Source organism: Poeciliopsis prolifica, unplaced genomic scaffold (genome assembly GCF_027474105.1).
Source record: "Poeciliopsis prolifica strain line A6 unplaced genomic scaffold, Auburn_PproV2 SCAFFOLD020, whole genome shotgun sequence".
In the NCBI taxonomy this organism is placed as follows: Eukaryota; Metazoa; Chordata; class Actinopteri; order Cyprinodontiformes; family Poeciliidae; genus Poeciliopsis; species Poeciliopsis prolifica.
The window spans coordinates 9427675-9454513 of NW_026562395.1; the positions used below are offsets into that span (position 1 = coordinate 9427675).

The 26839-nt window shown below is 38.0% G+C and overlaps 1 protein-coding gene across 2 annotated transcripts in view; it reads right to left on the bottom strand.

The window, feature by feature from the left end:
* epha7 (eph receptor A7) overlaps positions 1 to 26839 on the bottom strand; it is a 121502-nt gene that overhangs the window by 55104 nt on the left and 39559 nt on the right. For both annotated transcript variants that reach the window (XM_055044114.1, XM_055044113.1), the window contains exon 5: positions 23005 to 23340. In XM_055044114.1, the coding sequence (XP_054900089.1) occupies positions 23005 to 23340 (336 nt within the window). The remainder of the gene's footprint in view (positions 1 to 23004; positions 23341 to 26839) is intronic.

The window sequence follows — 26839 nt, forward strand, 5'->3', positions numbered from 1 at the left end:
GAAACATTGTAAATGAAATAATCAATATTCTGATGTGTGACACGTGAGAATTGTTGACTGTGTTCTACAACTTTGTATTTTTTGTATGTTTATATGACGATGTAAAGCATTTTGAACTGCCTTCTTGTTGAAATGTGCTGTACGCATAAACATGATTGATTGTTTCATAATTACTGCTTGCACATTAGTCAATGTACATAAAAAATTATCAACATTATTGCCAAGTGCCCTGTGATGGCCTGGGCCCTGTGTAGGGTGGCCTGTTGACCACTGTAGACCAGCACTGCGCCCCTGGTCACCGCACTAGATAATGGATGGATTGATTATTGTCAAGTCCGTTAATATATTGACATTTCATAATGTCGAATTTCACTTTTAAAAAAACTCCATCTGTATCACTGAAATTTCTGCAACATACTTTAAATGTAATTTCCTTACATTCAATTAAACACAAAAACAATTCTGTTTTTGAACAAAACTCCATTTCCCATTCGGCACGAAGGTTTTCTTTTGAAACACTTTTAATTGTTGGAGGGTAACATCTGGAAGATGGATCCTGGAAATGGGCTTAATGCTTCCTGTTCTGCCACTAAGATCAGCTGTGTTACAAAGATGAACGTCATAATACCCAGGCTTGACTGTTGTTGGGATGTGGGGGGTCTGTCCAATTGGAGGTCTGTGGGGTCGGGGGGTCCTCTAATGAGGTGTTAGAGCTCATCAGTGAGGCTGAACTCCAGTGCAAAGAGGCTCCAAAAACCTCGGAGACTGCGTCCACCTCGTGACGGCGACTTGTTTTTCTAACAGCTGTATAATGTATGCAATGTTTTCTCAATTTGACTGTTCCGTGGCTTTGTGGTGAAGTTCATGGCGAGCTGCCCATGATGGCAGGAGCAGCAACGGTCACATAAAACTGCAGACTGAGCAAACAAATTGCTTTTCCTACTGGGTAACAAGAAGCCGTGGAAAAGTACTCCAGCTCCTTGAAGTTCAGGGGTCTGATTACAGTTTAAAGATCGTTCAGCTAAAAAGAAGAAAAAAAAGATCAACCTGTTCTTGACTGTTCTGTTATTTTACTGTATTTCTGCTTTGGTATGAGGGTGAAAAAAGAAGCAGGTGGAGTGCAAGAAGCTGTCAGAGTGCTTCAACGCAGAAGAAATATAGAAAGTTATTTCTCAAACAGCAAGTAATGAGTAAAAATAAATGAAAATAATCAGCAGTCAGTTCCTCTGACACACCAGAGTGACCGGACTAAAACCACATCCATTTATCACAAAGGAACAATTAAAAAAAGCCAATCCTGCATGAATCTGAGCTGCAATAATCCTTCACTATTAGCCAACAATAGTTGCTGGGAGAACTTAAACCTTTGTGGGTTCTGAAGAGCAGTGGGGTGGAGGGACTGTTTGTGATGTAGAGTCCACACAACAAGAGGACCACCAGCACCGAAGACACACACACGCGCACACATGCACGCATGTTTGTAGTATTTGAGCCTCACACAGGTACCCGCTTCAGCAAAACGAAGAAATTAATTAGCTGAAACTTCAAAGTTTTGAGGTCCAACCATCCACAGCGGTTCCAGTTTAGGGTTGATGCTCTTTTTCAGTTTTCACACAGGGCTAAATTAAAACTTTGTGCAAGCAAGGTACATACAAACCCAGCAGGCAGGGAACGGGCATTTCAGAGGGTCCTATAAGGATGCATGAAACTTTAAAACTTTGCTGTCCCTCTGAGACTCAGAGTCAAGGTAAGTTTGATGAATAACTTCAAGGTTTCTGCAGAAACTAACCTCCATCACCTTGAACACATGCAGTCCATGGACATGATGTCCATACATCCAAACTTCATCATATTAGAGGGAAACCAGACAGTAAAAATGGGTCCAATAAGAGCTGAAATTAAAACTGATATAACTTTTGGAACTAGCATAAAACATTGCAAGCAGGAATACAAAGAACAGAAAAAAAAGAAGGAATGAGGTTGCCGACATGCTATACTAAAGAATAGCTAGGGATGTCAATGTCATCATTAAAATTTTAATTTATGATATTTCTTTATTTGAGCTAAGATACAAATATGACATGCATTGACAAGGACTAAAAAGTTAGAAAAATAATGTAACTTTCTCAAATAGAGAAGGATGAAGTGGAACTTTTCTTACAATTAAGAGATAAGCAAAATACAGGTAATTACCCTAGATTTTATTTACATAAATTAGTCTATAAGAAGCTGAACTGAGTGTCTTCAGTCAGATACTTCTTCAAATTATCTGTAATACAGATGGCTGCAGCAGCCATCTGCAGTTATAACAAGTCTGAAGAATCTTAAATGAACATTAGTTATGACAACATTGAAGTTCCCTTTGGGACACACTGCATGTTTTTCACATATATTGAGTTTTAAATTGATGGCTTTGATTTCTTCCACTCTACTGCACACCTTGTAATACATATTATTTATTGTAGTACAGGAACATTATTTTTTCAGATTAAATTGTCCTCCTAAATTGTTTGTGCCCTCTCTTTCACCAACCAGTTTTTGGAAATTCTCTTGTAAGTTTTGTGTTAATTTATTATTAATTATATAATTATTTATTTAATTAATTAATCAATTTGTTAACTAATGAATTAATTAATTAATTTTCAGTGTTTTGAATTCAATTTAATCTACAACTTTTAGTATTTTGGATTTGAAAAAACAATGAATTGGTATGATCTCTGAGATCAGCATAGTTAAAAATTCTAACTACACTTTATTGTCATTTAAATGATATGCAAATTATTTATATTTGCTTACAATAAGAGTCTTCCACTTTACCAAAACTACAAATCATTTTCTTCCATTTCACACCTCTAAATTGTGTAAGTGTTGCTCTTCAATTGCAAATAGGAAGCAGTGGAGGATAGAACTAAAGTAGTGATCATAGGAATAAAAATGTCAGTCCCACTTTGTAGACAATCTGATTTAATAGCTGAAAAAAATTCGTTAGACAGTTTCTCTCCCTTGGAACTAACAATGAAGTAATATTACCATGTCATATTTGGCTAAAGCGGCTTAAAAGTTCCGTACCAAAGCCAGTGACGATCGGCTCTTGCAAATTGAGAGACGAAGCCCAACATCCTGATTAAGGCTGGCAAGGTGTCACATCGTTGTCAGCCTTTGTGTATTGGCTGTAGGATTTGCCATTACTGTAATTGGTGATTTGTGTCTGATAGGCCGCGAGGGACACAAAGCTTAAGCCTGGTAGGGAAAATTAGATTTTCTCTCCAGACCACTCCCCAATTACCTCTGGGACAATGACAGACAGCAGCTTTTGCCTCTTTGTGTCAGGCACCCAGCATGTTTACTCTGTGGAGCGCCAATCCACTTTGCCACTACTTAATTGGAGAGACATTGATTTATTCTGATGACATGTTCACACAAATTAAAAGCAGCTACCGTCAGTTAGCTTAAGGTGATGAACTAACAAACCATGTTGAGTTGGTGGAGGTGGGGTTGTTTCTACCTTATGACCAATAAGTACAATAAGTAGTGGGTGAGAGGTGTGGAGTGTACAGTATTCTATGTCTTTGATGTGAAAGTACTTCCCAACCAGATCCATCCTGTAGCATCAACTGACTGAATTCCAGCCACCAGAGGAGGATGTTATCTGTAACATGTCACATTAACAAGCTTAGCCAGCCGATACATGAAGTCACTCAGTCTCACAGGCTGGATGGAATTTATTATTACACAGGAGAAAAAAAATCAAATAATATTGTGACAATAATCAACAATTATCTTGCAAGCTGTACAGAATGTGTCTTCCCAAAACTGGCCTTTATTTTTATCCCTCATCTGTGTCTGGTGCCAGAGTAAACTGGTCTTAACACATTGTGACACACTTTTTGGCAGCGCTGGAAGACGAGTCACCATCCTGATGGGGAGATGATTTGGGAGGAATTTACAAATTTAATTAGCAGAGTCTCCATGGATGCCGGCTCTTCCAATTTTCATTTAGGTGTAATCTTTCTTCTGAGAATATGCCTCAGCACACAGTTCTCATAGAACAAGCGTTTCTCTCCGTTTGGATTCCTGACCCCAATCACACTGTTTTCCCACAAGTGGATCAGCAGTATAAATAATGAAAGCAGACCGCAAAGGAGAGATTTGACATGTGTGCCAGAAAAGCGACTTAATGACAAGTTATTGATTATGCAATTCATTACCCACTTATTTTCTGTTGATTGACTAATCAGTTCAATAACCAATCGTTGTTACTGTGACACAGGTGCAAACACATTAAACTAATTAAAGTGTATTGGACTAACTTGCTAGTAATTATTTGCTTCAAAGGGCGCAGCAAGCAGACAATGTCTAAGAGCTTAACTGTTCATTACAGGACAAAATAGTGACATTCACCAGTTTCTATTTCTAGATGGTTTTTAATCTGCTGTTTTTCTCCAAAAGAGAAAACAACTTTATGTTCATACAATAGAAATATTTCACAACTCCCAATAAGCTAATTACGACTCAAAAACCAGAATGAATATTTTTTTCTCTAAACATCACAGAAGCACAGAAAGTCACTAAAATGTATTTCTGGTGATTTGCTTTTCTTTGAAAACTGAATTTTGTATTCATGCATGTTATATTGGAATTTGTCCAAAGATCTGAAACACTAGCTTTGTTTCCATTAAACTGAGCAAACTGGAATTACAAAAAGTATTTTTTTATTTTTATTTTTATGGAAACATGGCACAAAAACAAATGTTTTGATAAAAAGTTTGTATGCTTGGATGAGGTGGTTTTTCAGTCATATAGAATGTTTTTTTTCACATCATGTGAATCACACTAATTTATCTGCAGGTGATATACATTTGTTTTCAGGAATGGCCTCGATGGATGATGTGCAGCTGGCACCATCAGAGATCTCACAGCATCACACAGTTCATCAAAAGTTGAGTTTGTCATTGACAAGTGTTGGATCCATCCAACCATTGCAGTTTAAATATGGCACACGTAGTCGCTCTCAAATGTAAGGATTCAGACTCCTGAATAAGACGCCAACGTCTCCTTTGATGGCTAGTAGATGAGCGCTAGAGCTGTGGATGAAATATAAATGCATCTCATGTTTTTATATCCGTCCTTGTTAGACTTTTCATTGATTCATTAGGTGAACAGACTTATTCACATGTGCATTTCTTATATAAATTTTAATTTTGCAAACTTAATTGCAAAATTAAGTTTTTTCAATGTGAGGAGAACATCAATTTTGTCCACATTTGTAATTGAAAGTAGCTACTGATGTAAAATTAAAACGCAAAACTAAAGTAAGTTTTCCTGATGATACACAGAAGAACAACTGGGCTGTCATGTCAGCATCAAAATCTCCTTTTGCATGTGAAGCATGATCAGTTGACCAGAGCGGCTCACGTACATGTTGTCAATAAGCTCTAAACCCACAAAGGTCAAATGGCCAATTATTCTTTCCCAGCATGGTTCAGGGTGCTTCAATCAGACTCCAACACTTCCCACCAAGATGCCGCTCTCGCAGCTCAAAGACACCCCAGAAAGAGCAAAGAGGGCAAACGGGTTAACAGAGGCACTCAGAGGCGGGGTACAGCTGGGTTACGTTGTCACAGCGTTCCTCTTGCCCTCTCTATCTTCGTCAACAGCCCAGATGTGAATACCATCTGTTCTGCTGCCAGTACCAGTGTCCTCCTCCAAGCCGCGGCTGCTTTAATCTTTTTACTGTTGTTTCATATAAAATAATTAAAAGCAGCCTACCAGATGGCTGTGAACGCTACCTCTGCTTTGAAAACAAAAAGGCTTGGTGGTGCTCCAGTTTAAGGAGGCAGAGGTACAGATGCTAGCAGGTGTGAAGGACTAAACTATGTTTTGGTTGGGAACTGAAAGAATTTGGGGTCGACAGCTTTCCAGGGTCAGGAGGTCACCCATAATTGCCAGCGGTTTGTTTGAGTGAACGGACTTTTCTGAATTTACCCCCCCACCCCCTCCCTTCCTGCTAAGCCAAAGAGGTCTGCCACAAACTCATTATGATTTCCAAGTGTGATGATCTGTAGAAAAAGGGGTGGGGGGGCAAAGCAGTGGGTTGAAGACATAATTAGTTTTCCTCACTGCAGGAGACAGTATGCTGATGAGACAATGAAAGAGAAAAAAGCCCAGCTGTCAATCTTCCAAAAGTCTTTTTCATCTCACAAAAGCACCAGTGAGTAATGCTCACAGGTCCCCGAAAAATCCCTCCCGCCCTGCAACTGCAGAGCACGACAAAGTACGACAACATCATGCTCTGCCAAGTCTGCCCTCATAAACCATTTCATAAACCCACAGACGGAAAGAAAATGAAAGTTTGTGAAAGCTCCAGGAAACACGGCCAAGGTTTTGTTAAGTTAAAAGGCACGGAAAAAACAACAATTTTTTTTCAAGTTTAATGAGGTTTAAATAAATTTAGTCGTTTTTCTGTGTGGCTTGTTTCATGAGTATATTCTAAGCTATTTCAATAAACATCTAAGAATCAAAATTTAATTTTTTGGAAGAAAATATTTTTTTATGTAATACACATTGAAATTGACCAAAAAACAGCACGGGAAAAAAAAATATATATATATATCTTGAAGGATCAAACTTTTGGAATAATGATTTTTAAAAAGGGTCCCATCAATAAAATGCAGCAGGATTTAGATCCATGTTTCTGTTTCATACTGATCCAGGTACAGAGCCCCAGTAGGAGAAGCTTCCTGGTTAATATCTACTGGTTTCCTTTAAGGTCTGACTGAGGTCTGTTTTTTTTTCCCTGAGAATTGCAATATAAAAAAAAGAAAAAATGGAATTTGTGTATCTGATTCCAAAAGAAAATTAGGAAATAGACGACTTAGACTTGTTAGGTCATTATCTAAATAGATAACGACCTAACATCCATCAGACTTGAGACGGCATTGAAGAGCATGCTGTTGGTTGAATCATCAAAACATGATGATTCACTCAGTTTTTCAGCATCGTCTTAATTCAACTTCACTGGACGTTTTCCAGGCATGTCTTTGTTTACAGTCACACCAAATGATCTCAATCTTATTTAAGACCAATCTTAGCTGCTCTAAAACATGCAAGCTTGTTCATCTTAAAGGCAAAAATAATTATGGTAATAAAATCATAACTTCACTTGAGTTTTTCTTTTTTTAAATTTGTTTGGTGACCTGAAACATATACAAAAAAAAAAAAAAACAATGGGCAAGGACTTGATTCTGACATATTTATGTTTCTAAATACTCCAGTGTACTGTGTGCACTGCGTGAGCTGTGTGGGCTGTCCACACACTGATGAGATTTCGTATTGGCCGCATTGATCCTAAAAATGTTGTGACAAATTCCTTCATTTCACACAGTCCAACAACTCGCTCATCAAACTAGAAAGTTTGATAAGCTAGTTGTTTCTTATCCATTTGGGAAGACTCAACAGACCTGTCAGTGCAGGACAGAGAATGGCAGTCTCATGACTCAGACAGAATATTATTCCTTTGAGTTCATCCCACAAAATCAGAGAGTGGCTGCTCAGAGTCAGCAGAGCATCTTGCTGTGCATTGGGACAGAGGTGCAGCAGGAGGCTGCATTGAATTTAACAGAATAATAATAAGCTTAGTTAATTATGCTCCAAAAGTACAATTGTGGTCAATGCAATAATTTGAGTCCTATATGTGCAGCTATCCAAAATGAGCATATACCTGATCATAAGTGACTACAGTTATTAAAAAGTCAGACTCAACTTACTGAACTACCTCTCTGCCTCACTGCTGATGCAGAAGTCCTGGATAATGTTCTGTTTTGTGTTCTTTTAATTCTGCATAATAGATTTTGTCAATATTTATATGAATATAGCTAATAAAACTGTAATTTGTTGTGAAGCATGTTCGCTGATGTTTCTATGATGTCAGTGCAACTAGTCATTGTTGACTTTTATCATCCATACTTTTAAAAAATATGGAGTCGTGGAAGCCTACTCTCAACCGTATTGGTGTCACATGAAAAGCAGTTTGATGTGAGCACCGTTTCCAAGAGGCAGTTTAATGTGCGACACAGATGTCATTAAAATGTATCTGTGTGTGCACATGTCCAGTGACATGTGCTTCGAGTTTGTGTTAAGTCCGCCTCGCATGTGTACAGCTGAAGTATGCTCGAGTATGGGGACCTTAAATTAGCTCACAGTCACTCTGTAGGCAGGAAGCATTTCCTACTCACAAGAAAAAGTGCCTGCAGCAATCAAAGTTTAGAAATTGACATCAGATTGTGAGGTGTGTGTCCTCTTTTTTATTTTTTTTATCCAGCAGGAGGGATTATCTGTTTCTTCAGGCAGCTAAAGACATGCAGCCCTACTCAGCTTTTATTACCCTTGGAAGTCCTTTTAACTCCTCTGGCAGGAAATGAAACACTCGAATGACTCTGTTGCAAAGTGCCGAAGCCATTTGCAGCCGGGGCCGTGACATTCCTGAGCATGTGTTCCATATAGAAGCTGGCTCCTGGAGTCACAGGTGCACACTGTCTGGGTGTGTGCAAGATGTGCATCCATGTTTACATAAATGAATGGGAAATGTGTGTGGATGGTAAGTAGGCAGGAAGATAAAGAAGCGGCACAAGGAAAAGTTTCACTGAGGCCTCACAGTCATTCATGGCTGGTCAATGGTCAAACACCAGCAGAGAATTTAACTGTGGAAGCTGAAAGATGTTCAAAGCTGAAAGTGATTGATACTTTTCTGAGCACTTTTTAAAATACTTACTTTTATATTTTATCATTTCTCATTCAGACCAAATCTACTGTTTCATTTGTTTTGCTCTTCACTGTGGCATACTTACCACATGCCTCACCTTCAGGACTTATGTTGACATTTCATTTTGGGATTAAATCAGTGTCAATAATAGTCGCCTAATAGTATTTCACATCAATGGGAGGTATGCAGCTTTAAGGTTTCATGTGGTAACGTCACACTCTTATGACATTCTATCATTCAGAATTAGTCTACCAGCTCAGACAGGCTGCCAGTGATCTGATGAACCTCTTCAAAATCTGCATCATATCTATCCTGCACATAGTGGTGCTGACATTATGGTGATGTAATCTTTTCTTAAGCTTTGCGGGTGCAAAAGGTAAAGATTTACTCCTCTGCATGGATAATGCTGGACCTGACAGCAGACTGACCTACTTTTGTGATGAATTCAGCTAACATTTCTTCAGGGGAATTCATTTGGCAGTAACCTTTCATCCCAAGATGGTCAGTTGGTTCTTGAATGTGTGCAAAAATAAAATACATTTCCTTCAGGATTTTGTGATTACTTTTATGATTTTTGTATGAATAACTGCAGCATATTGTTTAGCTCATTGTTTTTGATCATATGGATACAAATCTGTTCCCATTTTAAGCGTGGGTCGTGATTCCTACGTGCTTTGGAGATGAGCACAAGAATACTTTCAAAATGTTCAGCTCTGGTGTGAGGATGAAAGAATGTGGCTGTTTTATTGCTGCCAAGTTTACATCCACACACACTGAGGGAACAATGGGCCTCCTTGCGCTCATAACTGGTGTGTTAATCTTTTTAAATCAGAAAACAGCATTGATAGACCATTTCCCTTTTTCGTCTTTTCTTTAATGAACTTCCACAGCTTCATCAACTGGCATCTAAACATTGTTATTATCTGTTGGTATTCCAGTAAATGGGGATTGTCTCAACAACAACAACAACAAAAAAAATCAGCCTATTAAGAGATAGGAGAAAATTGACTGTGTTGCTCTGCCAAAACAAGCTCTTTGTTGCTCAGCACAGTGTGCACTGAGGGCGTCATGGCTCTGCTAAATATGTAAAATCTCACTGCACTTCTTTTGTTCTCAAGTCACACCATTATTTGTCCCCCACTACGCATGCCACACCAGACTGGCTAGCTTAATTAGTGGCACTCACTGAGATATTAATAAGTGTCCAGCAAACCTGGGATGGAATATATTAGACTTCCATTTTTGTCTAGAGTGACATTTCTCATCAGCCGCCCCTCAGGTCTGTAATTTCACCGAGCGTTATATTCTCTGCTCGGAAATCTGTCATCCTGTGGTGAAGACATGGAGAGAGCGCAGGCAGGTGCTGGAAGCTTCTGACTGAAACATTACCCAGCATATGACGCTTCTATAGCAACCGAAGGTTAAGCACCGGGGATCGGCAACTTTTTCTTTTCAAAGTTCCAAAATAACTGCAATGACAAAATGTTTGATCCAAACAGGGTAATGCAGAGTTTAATTCAGTGACAATATTGTGACCCTGTTTTGAAGAATATTTGCTCCTGTGTGTAATATTCCACAAATCTATTTAGCCAAAATAAATGTTTTTAAAAGAATGTATTTAGTTACCTCTTATTACAACTAGAGATTTTTAATATTGGCCAAACCAATGTTATTGCGACACATCATGCATCTTCAGTTACAAAAGCATTCCCTTATTTTTAGATCATAAGGGTATGGCTGAACTTTATTGGTGACCAATATTCTAAGTCTCTCTGCCCAACAGACAATTTTAGCACAGACAACTTTAAGTGTCTGTGTCCACTGTGACTCAGTGTCTTTGAAACCTGGTCTCAGTGGGGATCAATTCCAAAATACTGGTTTCATGTTTCCCTGTGGCTGTGTTTTAAACGGTGACATCCTAGTTCAATCTCTCTCTCTATCCCACAAGCGCCTCACTCTCATGGTGCTTTTCTGTGTTTTCTTTTTTTGTGCTTCTCTGGCATAGTTGCATCGCCCCTGATTGGCCCGGCAGACCCACTACAACATTTTTTAGGTTTGTGGTGCCACCCTGTCATTTACAAAAATGTCTCAGTTTCATCTCCGTGTGTAAAAGGCCTGAAAAAGACAAGAGCAAGTGAGATGGATTAGAAGTGCTTGCCAGCAATTGATGTTCTTTCAGTTTTCATCCCTAACTTTATAAGGTAGTGAAAAGATCTGTCTGTCACAGGTCACCAGTGTTCATATGTTTGGTGAAAGAGTAAACTGAGCAGAAGCTGATTTCAGTAAAAATAGAAGTAAACAGAAGTCTTCAATTTAATAAGAAAAGGGCTGGGGTGTACTTATTCCCTATGTCCATTAATGCTATTTATGCAAATTATTAATATTAAAATCCAGTTAAATGTCAACTGGAAGTCTATTTTTCTTAGATTTAAATAAAATAAAAGTTCCTGTGACTGTTTCACAAGTTAACAGAAAACATCTCTCCTCCTGATACCAATAACAATGAATGCTTTTGTGAGATTTTAAATGCTGTTATTTATATTTATTCATTGGCTGGCCAGTCTATAAAAATAAGGGTGATCAGTGTGAGAACATGCACCAAATCCAAATGGCACCATTTCAGGAGCTTTCTTTAGACTGGCAGAGCTACTCCACGCTGAACGTAATGAAGGACATTCCTCATTGCTCGAACAAAAACAGTACAATTTTAACTTGGTGCCATAGGAACCTTATAATGCTGGCTGCTATGTTTGTAAGTGGAGGCAGTAAATAATTGTTAGAGCTTTTGTGTTTACCTGGAACATATTTAAACTATAGGTTGGTTAAGTACTTTCTTATATTATGTTGAGCAATAGAATATTTTAATCTAAACTGTTTTTACTTTTTTTTCTAATGCGGCTTAATGGTAGAGCAAGGCACCACATACAGAGGCTAAAAGTCCTTCCCAGGTTTGATTCCCTATCATTTCCTGCATGTCTTTCCATTTTCCTTCTGCCCTTCTTCCAGTCCAGCTACTAATGAATAAAGGCCATTAGTCTAGAGCTTTGTTACTGATTATTGTAGTAAAAGATTATTTATCAATGATTCTGATGATCAATTGATTAATAAGATTTAAAGCATGGCACACTCTGGAAATGTTTTATATTACCACTTAAGCTAACTTTATAAAACATTAGAAATACATAAAAACACAAATATACAATTAGTTAAATTCCTTTTCTTAAATAAGAAAACATTTTATTGCCTAAAATTCAGTAACAGAATTCCTTCAGTGAAAGCTTGACCATTTGTATCTGCTCTGCAGCAAAAAAAATCCTTCAGCAATATCATCATGTGAAGAGTCCAGCACTTTCTACTTCACTTAACATCATCACAGTGTACGGCTGATCGTGTGATTATTTATTTATTATTTTTATATTATTATTATTCCTCTAGAGAATATTTACAGACAAAGAATGTGTTTTATACACACACACACACACACCCCCACACACACACACACACACACACACACACACACACACACACACACACACACACACACACACACACACACACACACACACACACAAATATATATATATAATTCATTGACTCCTCACAATTAATCGTTTCAGCCCTACATCCGTTCCAAAAACTAGTATTTGTTTTTTTTATTTATTTATTTGCTTATTTCAAACATGATAGCAGAATAAAATAACCCACATAAACAAGAAATACAAGAGACACATAGTTTTGTGCCAAAATAATCATAATACATTTGAAAAGCAGTAGGAGGAAGTAGAATGACAATAGAACATATCCAGAATAATGCCTCCATAAAAGCAAGACAAACTATCTGCATGATGAATAGCAAATAAGTCGCCACTTAAGCCTTTAAAAAATCTTGCATTTAAAATGTCCTCATTATAGACACTTAAAGTAGAGCATTTTGAGTGAGAGTTGCTCAAAGCCTTAAAAAGGAATCCAGCAGAGATAAATGCTCCTGTGTTTTTACCTCTGGAGCAAGTAAGACAGTCCAGCCCATAATTTGGAAGAGAAATGAAGCAAACAGAGCATGCTCCGTTTTAGCATTTCCAATGAAGCCTGTGGTTTTTAGTATGGAGATACTGAAGGAATATTGTGTCTGCAGAGAAACCCATGACTACCCACTCTAGTATTCAGTCAAAACTATTGGAACATACATCCACAAACACTGATAAGTGTAATTTTAATAAAATCTTGGTTGATAAATGATAGAATTAAAGATCTTATTAAAATCAAACATATGCCTTTAAAGTGAAGGTTTGAGTGAATCAGTGAGCTTTCACAAGGAAGGTAAACATCATACTGAGTGCTCAAAAAAAGCAAAGAAAGAAACATTGCATCAATTCCTTTTTGCTGCCTTGCAGAGGTTTGAATAATTGAAGCTGTGTCTAGGTCTGTTCTTAGGTAACACAACCATAGGATGAGGCTGAATGTGAATCACTGCACTCTGTTTCAGTTCCACATTAACATTGGAGACAAACGTTCCATCGTCCAGACCAGATAGTTTCAAAACAAAATATTATATCCATCTCTGCAAACGCTACATATTCATAGCTATTCTTATTTACTTTCCCACACGACAAGTGGGAAAGTAAATAAGTAAACCAAATAAAACTAACACAGAGAGAAGATAGCCAATGTTTCCAGAATAAATGAAAAATGAAATTAAATATAATATAATCCAAGCTCAGAAACTTCAGTCTAAGGTGTAGTTAGCTATGAACATGTTTAAAGTTAGGGAGGAACTAAATAAAAAGTAACTCATTCAGGGTTTTCATTACTGCAACTCTGTTAGATTCTACTACAATAAATTTTAACTACCTCTCAATTTAGTGCGCTATCGTTTAAAAACGCAAACAGAATAAAGCTTTGCTTTTCAACAAGTGATGAACACTATTTTTCCAAGACTGAAAATGCCTGCTGGGTCCTTTGAAGGACTGCCCTAGCAGACAAATGCATCAATTCTAAAATGTTCTTATTGTGAGTGAGAGTCAGGGGCAGAATAAATCCACATCACACATGAAATGTTATAGAACCAGATATGATGGAATTCAGGATTGGTATGTTTAAACTCCACATCTTCAATCTTTTTTGAATATTATGATGTGTTGGTTTTCGCTTTTACCCACAGATCAGCTTTCTGTCTGGTTTCCGGGAATAGTTGCTTTCATGCTGGAGGCATTTCTCCATTGGTTTTAGAAAAGAATGTTTCAGTTCCTTGCTGTGACTTTATGCATCATTTGGTATGGAGACATGACTACAGTTGTGCTGCATGCTTCAGGGATATTTATCAGTGAGCTTTATCTTCCATCAAATGTACCGTGCATGAGAAAATGTATTGAAAAAGAGCACAAAAACAGCTTTATCCAAGGTAGATATAAAACTTTCAAACCAGACAGTGTTGAAGATGATGGCCCAAAGAATTTGATAAATTCCTATTCACAACTATTTTGGGTTAAGTTATGGAGCCTCTAGTTCTAAAAAATTAGTTCCCAATTTAATTGAAACAGAATATATTCAAATTACATTACTGAATCAACATGAATAAGTGTATGAACTCAAATTCATTATTTAATCCTTTCAGCTAAAGTTAATTTATTATGTAGGGTTCTGTCCAGATGTCCATAATATCTGGACATCTGAATGTAATGAAGCTGGCCATTGACCAGCTTCAATGGTAAATGGCTTTGCTCCACAGCTTTGACCAGCATTTGAGGGAACTAAAGTGCATTTACTCCAAATAAATATATTCAGAGTCTTCAAGTACCAGTAAGGTAATTATTGACCATGGTTTCTGCTTTGATTGTTCTTACATGTAAAGACAAAGGATGACCAGATCAACTTAGAATATTCATGACTGTTTTCTACATGAAGTAGCTGACATTTTATTTCAATCCCAAAAAGAGAGAAAAACAAAAATGTCATATCTTTCCACTCCAAAGTCTAAGAAGGAACTGATTGAATTCAGTTTCTACTTCATTTTTTTACATTCCCTGAAAGGAGTCTATGTGCACCACAACAGTGTGTAACTTGGAATATCCACACATTCCAATACGGGGGATCAAACTCTTCTTCAAAACAGTGCAAAAGACAAAAATATAAACATATCAAGAGTATGGCTGTAAAATGGAAGACAATATTGCTGATTGCACCTTTGCTCATTATTATCATTTGCAAAATGCATATTTCAGGGACAAAAGCAACGTTAAACACTGAACACACGGTGTCAACTTTTTCCATTGAAAAATCATATTGGAATATATCCAATCACCACTACCTATTGGATTTGAGGCCAAAATTGTTGTCCAATCAAAATGAACCAAATGTCACCAGGAAGAAAAAAGAGGGTCTGCTTTTTAATTGTGAGTTTAGATTTGGTGGTAAGTTAAACATCTTGAGCAAAGGGCTTAAGTATTCTGGACCATATATTTCTAAACTATATCACATGCTATTGAGTCTTTTTGTATAACAGTAAGAAAACATATCAGACAAAATATCTGATGCTTCTATATCTTCCCACTAAACCCACACACTGGCTGAGGTCTATTCTTGTCTGCTACCCAGCATGAATGTCTCTGCCTGAGTTCGTTCCAAGGCGCTGAAACAGCCGGTTGCTCTGACAGGCTTCCTGCACCAAAAGAAAGGGGTGTCCAACGACTGCAACAGGGAGCGAATGAAAAGGAACGACGCAATGCCAGCTTCTGTGAGGGAGGACTCATTCAAGCACAGCAGATTCGGGGGATTTAGCGAGCTCGTCTGCCAGCAATAAAAGGTTGAAACAGGATACTTGGTGAGATTAATTACCTAGATAGGCCACGATAATGCCATTTAAATGGGAAAGTAATTAAAGTGCACCTTCCATGAAAATTATTCATTGCTGACGGATTGGGTGACAGACAAATCAGGAGCCATTTACAGAAAAGCTACAGGTTAAGTGCTCTGAGCTGCTGCTCTGAGACCACCACAGTTTTATTGCAGCTGTTGGTTCTTACTGCTTTGCCCAGCTCTCATCAAATTACCATGAGTGTGCGGGGCCGAGCAGGGTGGGGGGTAGAGGGAGTGGGAGGCGTGGGGTGTAGAGAATGGACTCCCAAGTAACGTAAAACCGGGGACAAATGATACAAAGAAGGATCCGCTTAACTAGAAAATTACACTGGCTGGCACAGGTCAGTGGGGACTCCTCAGAATCAATCAGTCCTCCTGTTTAGGGCCACCATGGAAGATTAGAACACAAACAGGAATAAATCAATGCTGTTATTGTTCCCCAAGTGTTACTTTCACAAATGCACACAACAATGTCCATTAAGTGATGATTAAGTGTCAATAAAGTGGACATATAGATTACCAGCGAAGAGCCTAGTATCAATTATCACTTATGTTCTTCTTAAAGATCATTGCTCTTAACTATCAAACTATGCAGAAAACTTGGCTGGTTTTCTCTCTGAAGACCAGATGCTGAAAATGAGACAGGCAGAGACAGCCAAGCTAAATGGGAATATTTGCTTCTCATGGAATGCACAGGCACAGAAGCTCTTCAGATCAAAGACGAATGCTTAGCTTACATTCTGCTGCTCCGTTGTGCTTCTTTTCCCTTTTCTCATTCTGCACAGAGATTGCACCAAAGGGAATAAGCCTGTTGTTCTCTTTGAATGTTAGAGGAGGTTTTTACTTGAGAGGGACATCATTCAACACTCATAATAATACACAAGCAAATGAAACCAAAAAATGGCAACACATCTAAACTAAATGAAGTTGTCTGGATGAAAAGCAAAAATTGGAAGTTTTATCTTTAGAAATGTAGATTAAAAAATAGGACTACACTGGTTTATACATTTGATATGACAGATTGTCAAACAGTGTTCCAGGCAAACACCTGTACATGCAGAATTTTATAATTTTGCTTAACTGTTGAAGTAACAATCTGCTGATATTAGCATACTTCATATTCACTCAACCAAAATAATGTGCATTAATTATTTGGACAGGATTAATAAGCGATGGGACATTACTTTGTCTCATTCTAAGTGGTGTTATTGATAGAATTAGTTAATGGGGGATTGAGATGTACAGAGTCCAGAAAACTCAGTGTTCCCCAGGTGTTACTTTCACAAATGAGTGGAACAATATCTATTAAATGATGTATATAAAATAAATTAATTCATATAAATTAAGTAAAGACACAAGTTGTGGTTTTTTCAATGTTTACTGGAATCAAAACATTCCAAAAAACAAGAATTTATTTCTTTATCAATAGAATTTCTTTTTCAGTTCTATTGATAGAGAAATGCATTTTCTCCATCAATAGAAATAATTAAAATGTTGGAAAAAACAGAATACAAGATAATCTTTAAAGTGAAACTAACCTCCAAATCAACTCTGTCCTCCTCCTAGACAGGTGGAGTGCAGACTCGTGCAGACAGAGAGAACACAGCGGGCTGCTGTGTTCTGTGTATGACTGAGGTGCCGAATTCAGACACAAAAGCTATTAATGACTGGGAAAAGGGAGAGTTATGAATTCAATTGACTAAATATGAATACATAAACTAAAAATTGGAATATGGACATTAAACATATATTGTCTATTTGTGAGCCTGCTGCTTTATTATTAGATTGAATATAATTTCAGATTTTTGTATAAATTTTGTTCACGTTAACTTAATAAGTGAGCATTATTATTACTAGGATAATTTTCTAAAGCATAAAAATGTAATTGTTAGCTGTGCACAAACATATGAATTGATATTGCTCTGCAATATCAATACTGTTATGTAGTATTCACCAATATTTTTCTTTATCAATGTTTTTTTCAGTTATTTGATTAATCATGAGAATAATCAATATATTATTCGAAGGCTAACATAATTGTTTACAGCAGGCCTACATAACATCTAATGAGTGATTTACAGCAAACAATTAATCTAACATGCTTTTATCTGTACTGCTGGAGAAGACCATGCATGTTTAGAGTGTGATTGCTGCAAACAGAAAGGCACTGACCATGATTCAAACTTAGGGCCATCTTACCTTAAGGCAGTGGTTGTGGTATTTCAGCATCAAAATGTTCTTATGGACAGTTTTAATATATCTGACGTAAGATGAGATACTTAAACTCAATCAGTATAACCAATCTGTGCTAAACATAAACATATGTGTGCACTTGGAACTTGCAAACAAATACAGGTCCGGGAGTTCTTCCCATAAAACATTTTCTCTCCTATTTTTGCATTGTGATGTTTTGGTATCAGACCTCAATCTTTCCTTGAATAAATATTAATGGAGAGCAATGCCCACTCATGACTCTGCAGGAAGAACAAAAGAACTTGTTTACAAGTGTGCTTCTGGAGAGCTGAGGCAGCAAGGAACAACGAGGGTCTTTGAGGTTTGCTCTGCAGCTCTGCGGACTCACAATGGAGCACTGATTGAAACATGCACTTAACTTCCAGCACGGAGCAATGGCAGAGATGGCAACATCTACTCAACACTGGGAATTACCATTCAACCGCTGAAAAGTCAGAGCTGGAAAAATCAAGCTCACAAATACTTAAAGCCATTTAAAACAGCAGAGAGAGGTAATCAGGTTTCTGGGGACAATAAGCACCCAGCAGCTTATATAACTCTCGCCTCACTCCACACATTTCCCTGGCTAAATTTTACAGAGGTGTGACTTTCTCATCAGATGCATTAACATCTTTATTCATTCATTGCCTTTTGACACTCTGCTTTGTTTACGCTGATTATCATTCAGCAGGTAGGGACAGAAGGGACAAAAGACAGTCTTCTTACCTTGTCAAATTCTTTCAGCATTAAGGGCCCCAAGCTTCTCAAAGGTTAATCAATTCTGAATGATGAGGCATAAAAAGTTTTAATAATTCAGTCTTTCTGTAGTGAATGGTCCAGAATACTTGCCATAAAAGGGCAATCTTTGTGAGAAGATCCAATGTTCTGATTATAAGCAACAAATAATTTCCAATGATCCAAGACAGATCTTTAAGGGTATCATCAGTGACAGAAGTCTCATATCACATAGGACTTTCCTTTTGTTAACTATAAGATTAAAGCAGAACTTATCATCACGAGTAATAGCTGGTTGACTGAATGCCATAGGTAGGATGAACAAATATATTAAAAGTTTAACACGAAGTTAATAGTTTATAAATTTCAATAAAAGGTCAGTTCATCATACTCACCATAACCAAGAAACTAACAAAATGAGACATCCCTGATCCAGAGAATCATCATCCAGAGGCTGCAGTTGTGTAATTCAGCTAGAATTTAAAAAGACTGATAATCACCAACTCGCCAGTCAACTAACAGAAGCTCAACTAAAGACCATAAAAATGGATTTCTTCCGAATGTATGTATAAAAACAGACTAAACCAAAGACTACTTATTCAAAATTTCATATGTTCATCCAGTCTACTATCACAACTCATCACTATTTTTAAGATATTTAACTACTTAGATTCCAGAAAAGCACATGAAAGAATATGGCTATTTTCAATCTTAATATATTATTTTCAGTTAAGTCTTCTGTTATTCCAACTTTTGTTATAAAGCCAGCATTCATTTCTTTAGCCTTTTCATTGAACAGTTGGAGTCATTGCCTAGCTTGGACTTCTTTGTATGCCAAATAAAGTCTTAATTATTGCATCAAATACCCTTAAACTCTACTGCTCAATATTCCAACATGTAATTTGGGAAAAGATGTGCTACGAATGTGCCAAGAAGTGGATTCACATAAGAATCACAATTCTTTTTTAATATGATTCCAAATCAATTCAAAATGTCCCAAAATTGATTTCAAGAAATAAAACAATAAGACAAATCCACTTGCTGTCGGGCTCCACTTTGTAATGACACGGGACGTCCTGACATCACCACACTGAAATGCCAGCAGCGTTGAATCAAATCTGTTTTGAATCGATCTGTTCTGTGCAGGAAGCACCAAAACAAAAGAAACTACAAAACTGAAAACAAGATTCAACCGGCCCGTCTTTGTTGAAGTCAAACATGGGGTTAAATATTGATATTTCACTTCAACTATCCAGTTTTTGTACCCTCAGGCAATATGAATACTTTAAAGTAGTATTTATTCAATGCAGTGAGGGATTAAATACATACGTACTAAATAACAACAAAAGTGTGGATGGAAACTTCAACTATGTTGTTAATGGAGGAAATTGTCTGCAGAAAGGTGGTCCTCTCTCTGTGACTGTTAAAGAAAAATAGAAGATTCAACATGAACCCATTTAAGCATGGGTTAATGTTTTAAACCCTAATAAAGTAATAATAAAAGGACTGTACTCTCATAATTCCTTTTCTCTCTGTACACTTCAAACTTCCAGTGCGTCTTATTTCTGTCATGGACAGAAATACCCAGAAGACTCAATAATACTGAAGGAAGGATTCTGACTAAAATCAAGAAAATTATGGAAATTCTTTTCTTTTCATGAAAAGAGGAAAAACAGAGTGTTATAAGTCGAAGGCTTCTTCAGATTCACTGTAGTGCAGACTGGTACAGGAGATCTTTCCTGTCAATAGGAAATGCATTGTAGATAGAATCAACAGGGGTCTCAGACTCGCAGCCCGGGGGCCAAGTGCGGCCCGCAGTACAATATTTTGTGGCCCGCACCTTAATATGAAAGTATAATATTAGTGTGGCCCGCGGAGAAAGTGGACCTCCGAGGGGCCAATCAGCCAGCTCCCGCGCGCCGTACCTTGTCGGGGCTAGGCTAAGCTACACCAGCTTCGTGCACTTCACGCTTGCAACAACAGCACGGCGTGTGATGAACAGCCAGACAGCAGTCGCCTTTGTGCTTGCCATCTATCGTACTTTCTACCACAAATGTCATGATCGAGCGCAAAAAGAACGGCGACTGTTAGCGGGCTGTTTATCGTCTATGCTGCTGTTACAGATAGAAGCGTGTGACAGAGCACCTGTAGCTGCCATGACATTCAGCTACCGGAGCTCAGTGAGCTCCCGACCGGCGCCTCTCGCTCTGGCTCGAGAGCGCGGCAGAGCGCGCTTCCCAGTGAAGGCGCGCTCCGTCACAAAGCGGAAATTACGTTTTTGCGTTAAGACGTTCTCTGTGCGCAATTAGCTAGCTAAATACTTGTTTGAAACGTGAAACAAGAGCGCCACTGAGCGGAATCAATTAGATTTTGTCATCACTGCCTATGACAACGTGAGAGCATTCTCCACAAAACTTGTGTTATGGAAAGCCCAGCTCTCTCATACAAACCTTTGCCATTTCCCAGCATGCAAGGCACTTGTGGATGCAGGCACACCATTAAGTGGTGAGAAATATGTTGATGCTAATTTCAAGCTACAGAAGGAATTTGATCACAGATTTGCAGACTTCAAGACGCACAGAGCCACTTTTCAAATTTTTGCGGACCCCTTTACCTTTGATGTGCAAGATGCCCCACCTATGCTTCAAATGGAGCTCATTGACCTGCAATGCAACTCTGACCTCAATACCAAGTTCAGGGAGATGAGTGGAAAAGCAGACAAGCATGGGCAATTTTTGAGGGAATTGCCCCCCAACTTCCCTGAGCTTTCCCAAATGTTCAAGCGGACCATGTGCCTTTTTGGCAGCACATATTTGTGTGAAAAGTTCTTCTCCACCTTGAACTTCAATAAGTCCAAGTACAGGTCCAGACTTAGTGATGATCATCTTCAAGCCATACTGAGGGTCTCAACTGCTTCCTCTCTCAAGCCAAATGTGGTTCAGATTTGTGAGAAGAAGCGCTGTCAAGTCTCTGGCAGCAAGGAGTAGGCAACAGAAGCCATGTTCAGAAGAACCGTTCATGATTTTCACTCAATGTTCCATTCACGTTCAGGACACTTCATGTTCAGAAGAAATCATTAAAACTGTTAATGACATTTGAGGACTTTTTTAACTTGTTTTTTGTGGAATCCCTTATGTGGCCCACCCTCACCCAGACTCTGCCTCCAGCGGCCCCCAGGTAAATTGAGTTTGAGACCCCTGATCTACAATGACTCTAAAGAATCTGAATTAAAGAGTTACAACAACATTTTAAACATCTGCATTTGTCACTCTGCCTTGGCAAGCACAGTGGACCATGAGGACCCACTCTGCACACCTGAAAATTGATACAGAAATTATTATAACTAGTGATTTCTGTTTCGAATCAATTAGGAATTGCCAAAAAAAAATCTGAATCAAATATAAGTGTGGCATAGTAAATGATTCCCAGCCCTACTGTGTGCTGTCTCTATGCCAGTTGTAATGATGGTGGACCCTGAGAGACCACCGTTTAATCATCAGTTTATCCTCCAGTCTACATTGTTCTGCCCTTTGCCCCACGGTCCCAGCTCCACATGTCAGCATGTTTGTTGTTGTCATGACGTAAACCTCTGCAAATACATCATCTCCACCATCAAAGCTCGAGCTTTTGCTGAGCTGTATTGGTCTCTAATACCTTCATTGTATAATGAAGGATCCAGAATACAGAAATATCCTTCTTTCTGGTTTAAAACATAAAACTGTAAATGATAAACAATGCAGACTTATGATGAGCTTTAGTTTGTTCTTAACAGGAACATCTCGGTATAGAAATTGCATCATCAGCGGGAGCCCCAATATTCTATTTGCAGCTACCTTTCAATCACTTGGGTCTGAGTGTGGCCTTTTGGGCCAACTGTGTTTCATGGACGCTTGAGCATGAAAGAGGAATCTTGTTGAGTGGATCTATAGAAATAATGAATAAAAAAAGCTTTAGAGTCTTTCACCACAAAACACACCATTTTAATTACAGCGAATTCCAAAGGGACTGAGCTGCACATACACTCTCAGTTCTTTCGGTACCACTCTGAGCTTGCATCATTGCTAAGCTAATAATGTTTGCCGCTGCAGTGCTGACACACACATTAAATTAATCTGGGTAATACTCATGACGGAAATATTATGGATCATGTCAGTCTATACCCATTAATGTTGGAAATCATTACCGGGACTTATGTATGAGAGGGTTTCAAAATTAAACTGTCAATCGTCAGGATTCAAATGTCTGATGTTCTCTCTGCTGGAGCAAAGTGCAGGCTTCTCACTGGCACACAACAAACTGTGCAAAGGCTCACGGGAAGCATTTCTAAACTTCTGGGTTTTCATACAGAAACACAACCAAAAAGAATAAATAAATAAATAAATAAACTTTCAAGATGAAGTAACAACATCAACAAACTGCCTTACCTGCTTGACCTGTAGCAATGCTGACCGCTGCAAACAGCCTCTGAGTCCTGCTCAGATCCGACACACCATTGACAGCTTCCACCTCTAAGGTGTAGTTGGCATGAGCGAGCAGGTCTGTGATGCTAACGCAAGTATCCACTAATCCGGACTGTGCGGGAGAGTATCCCACATTTGGACCACATGGTACACATTCCTCGGGCTCCCAGCTGCAGCGCCGGCAGATCACCCTGTAGGTGACATCGTTCCGCCCGCCTGTGTCAGCTGGCGGGCTCCACTCCAGATTAACGGTGGTCTGGTTGATGTTGTAGACCAGGTTCTGTGGTGCAGAGGGAGGTCCTGTCAAAGGTGGACACACAGAGGAAGGCAGATTTAGATAAATGAGTGCCAAGAGAAGTGACAGCCAAATGTGTGCATGAACTGGATGTTTTTCTGGTTCTCTTAGAACCAGAAAAAAGCTGTAGGACATGCCAGCTCCAGACCCAGAGCCAAACACTGACTCTCAATTATAATAAGAGTCAGAGCCAGAAAAAAGGCTCTGCAGGTACGCTGACAGAAAGGGAGTCGAGGCAGGTACCAAGGTCAGTGGTAGAACGCAGAGAAATCAAGCAGTGTAGACTGAATAAATTTTATAGTCAGAGTTCAGGCAACATTGTTTATATCGCTTATTATTAATTCAGAGAAAGTGAAACTAAAGGGTCCCTTTCTATTTATTCCTATAATGGAAAGTCTCAAAGTTAAATCAGTTATTAAAGTACACACTGGGAGACGTTTTGTGAAGATGTGTTGGTCCATTATTTCACATTACAGAAAATATACAGAAATGTGTTTTAAATATACTTGTGTTTCATGTCCAAATGTTTGAATCTATTCCAGGTTTTATACAAATAACAGAAAATCTGTACATACAAAACATTCTACAACTTTATGCTCAGAAGTTAAGTTTTACAAATACACTTTTGTGTTGATCTTTGACAACACATTACCTTGAACAAAACCTGAATGAGAATTAATCAGCCACCAAGGTCTGCAAACATGCTGATTAAAACATTCAACCATATCTTTAAAGGTGTGATGTGAGAATGCAATAACACCAGTCCTGTAGCAACACAGAACTGCTGTTCTGTGAGCTGGCTGATTTCTCAGCACATCAACACCAAGAACACATCACCACATCAAAATGCTTTAGGAGTAAAGTTAATGTGACTGATTCATCTCTAAAACAAAGCAGCTTAACAGTTTAACAGTGCAGCTTTCACTGTTTCTACCTCACAACAGACATGTAGATGAACAGGCTTTCATTGCTGAGAAACTACTGTTTTCCACATCAGAATCCCAGCTTCACAGGTTGCCCTGTCCAGTTGATCTATCTGAGTTGAGACTTGGAAAAAAATTCTTTTAAGTTCAAACTCAACTCACTAGTATACACTATTATTCCTCAAGTAAGTATCCTCTGTGCAATTAACTATGTCCAAGTTTGTGGGGGCTCTGTAAAACCAGGGTAACTGCTTTAGAAATTAGTGGACATTTTGCTCAGCAACCTCTTTCAAACACAGAGTGAAACAGGTGGATGGATAATAAGTTAATGGTAACCAGATGATGTAATGGCTGCTAGAAGGGCCCACCTCCTCTGCTACCACTTCAAAATTTACATGTCAGTGGGAAATTGTGAACCAACTACCGTATTTTCCGGGCCATAAGTCAGTTTCTTTCCAGAGTTTGGCTGGGGGTGCGACTTATATTCCGGAGCGACTTATGTGTGGAAATTAACACATTATTACATCACATGTTATTTTCACACTAAACTGCAAGAGGGCGCTCTGGGCTTGTGTTGATAATGTGTGTGGTAGAAGCTACCTCCGGAGTTAGCGTAGCTGATAATAAGCGAAAAGATAATACCAAAGATGGTAAACTTGTTAGCATGTTATTTATGCTATAGTTACCTGCATAACTCTTAATATGTCATGTTAACATACCAAGCATGTTCTCAGTTTGTTGTTTGTCAGGTAACATTAGCATACCGAACACTTGTTCAGCCTGTTGTTGCCTCTATTCTATTTTTATTGCCTTTCAAGATGACATGTCTGACATGTTGGATTTTATCAAATACATTTCCCCCAAAAAATGCAACTTATATATGTCTTTTTCTGCTTTATGATGCATTTTATGGCTGCTGCGACTTATATACTTAACATATAAGTGTTAAATACCATAAGTCGTATTTTGTGACTTATAGTCCGCAAAATACGGAAATAAACTATTTATCCATTTATTTACTTAAGTTAAGGCAAAGTATAATTCACAAGATTTGTTAATATTTTAACATATTTATCCGTTTTGAACATGATAGAAGAATAAAATCACATACATGAACAAGAAATGCTAAATAATCTAAAATGCTCAAAAAGGAGTAAGAAGTAAGAAACTTATGAACTCATACCCCATAAACTCATGTCATGTTTTCAGATGAACATTCATTATTAAATCAAATAGGAATAAACATAGGTTAACTAATTTTCTCTTTTATCTGGGTTCACATATCTTTAAATATATGCATCCATACATCCATACCCACACAATGTTTTAGCCTCAATTTACATATATATACACATTTGTGCCTACTCTCACCCATATTTCTATATCTTGTGAAAATGACCTACTTATGTTTCCCTTTAAATTGTATCCACGCAAAAAAAAGTCAAGTAAAATCTCAATGTGTTTCAGTTATTGTCGTGAAACTGCGAAATGAAACAAATGATGGCCTCAGATTACATGCTTGATTTGTGAGAGCCTTAACATGTGGAATTATGAAAACTTGTGAATTGTGTAATCGTGTATGTATGTAATGTATGAGTATGTATGAATGAATATCCATGCGTGTTAGGGTTGCTTATATGTAAATGTCTGCATGTGTACTTATGGACAGAAGACATCTCTCATTAATGTAAGCTGCTGAGTCTCTGAATAGGGTAAATATGCATAAGCCTTGCCTTTAGTCTATTCATTTTTTGAGAAATTCTGGGTTCATAAAGTAGTATTTTAGTTTTGCTTTCTTTTTTTGTAATGCTGTTAATTTGTCAATATAACCATAAGCTTAATCTGACATATTGTTGTGGATTGTCCTACCACGCTGGGGCCTGGCATATGCAGCTGTGGCCTGATGATGGAATCAGTGGGTAGTGGAGGGAATCCACACAGATGCGGTCATCCTGCTGCATCTCTCATGTGTAATAATTTATGTTACAACGATCTAGTCCGTATTGTACCACTTCATTAATGTTCAAGTCTGCATGTTTATTTCCCCTCACCTTTCAGACTGACCGTCAGACACTCAGAACTGCCTATAGAATTTGCCTTATTTCATGTTCCTAGAACCGATGCACTATGGTCCAGTTTCTACAAAGGGAATCTTTCTACATGTAATGTATCTAGTTGGAGCCTTTCGTTGCAAGCTTGGTACCTTATTGATTTTTGTCAGTTCCTCCTTTCTTTTCATTTTTCGCATCAAATTTGTTATTCTTACCTGCAACTCCAATAGGTTATTGTTAAAGTTGGTAGAATGTTAGAGTTAATAACATAAGAAGTATGCCACATGAAAAATGCAAAAGACCCAAACACCATTTGCTCATAAATGTTCTCATAATCACAGAGATAAGCTCATCTCATAAAACTATGAGATGAGCAAATAACAAATTACTCCTTTTATCTTTCATGTTCCCTGCTGTAAGATTTTACAACCCAGATGTTCATAAAAATAAACTCTCCCAAATATAGTCAATGTTATATGACATAACTAGTGCTATTTGTTTATGAATATTTTAAGAATATTTTCATTTTT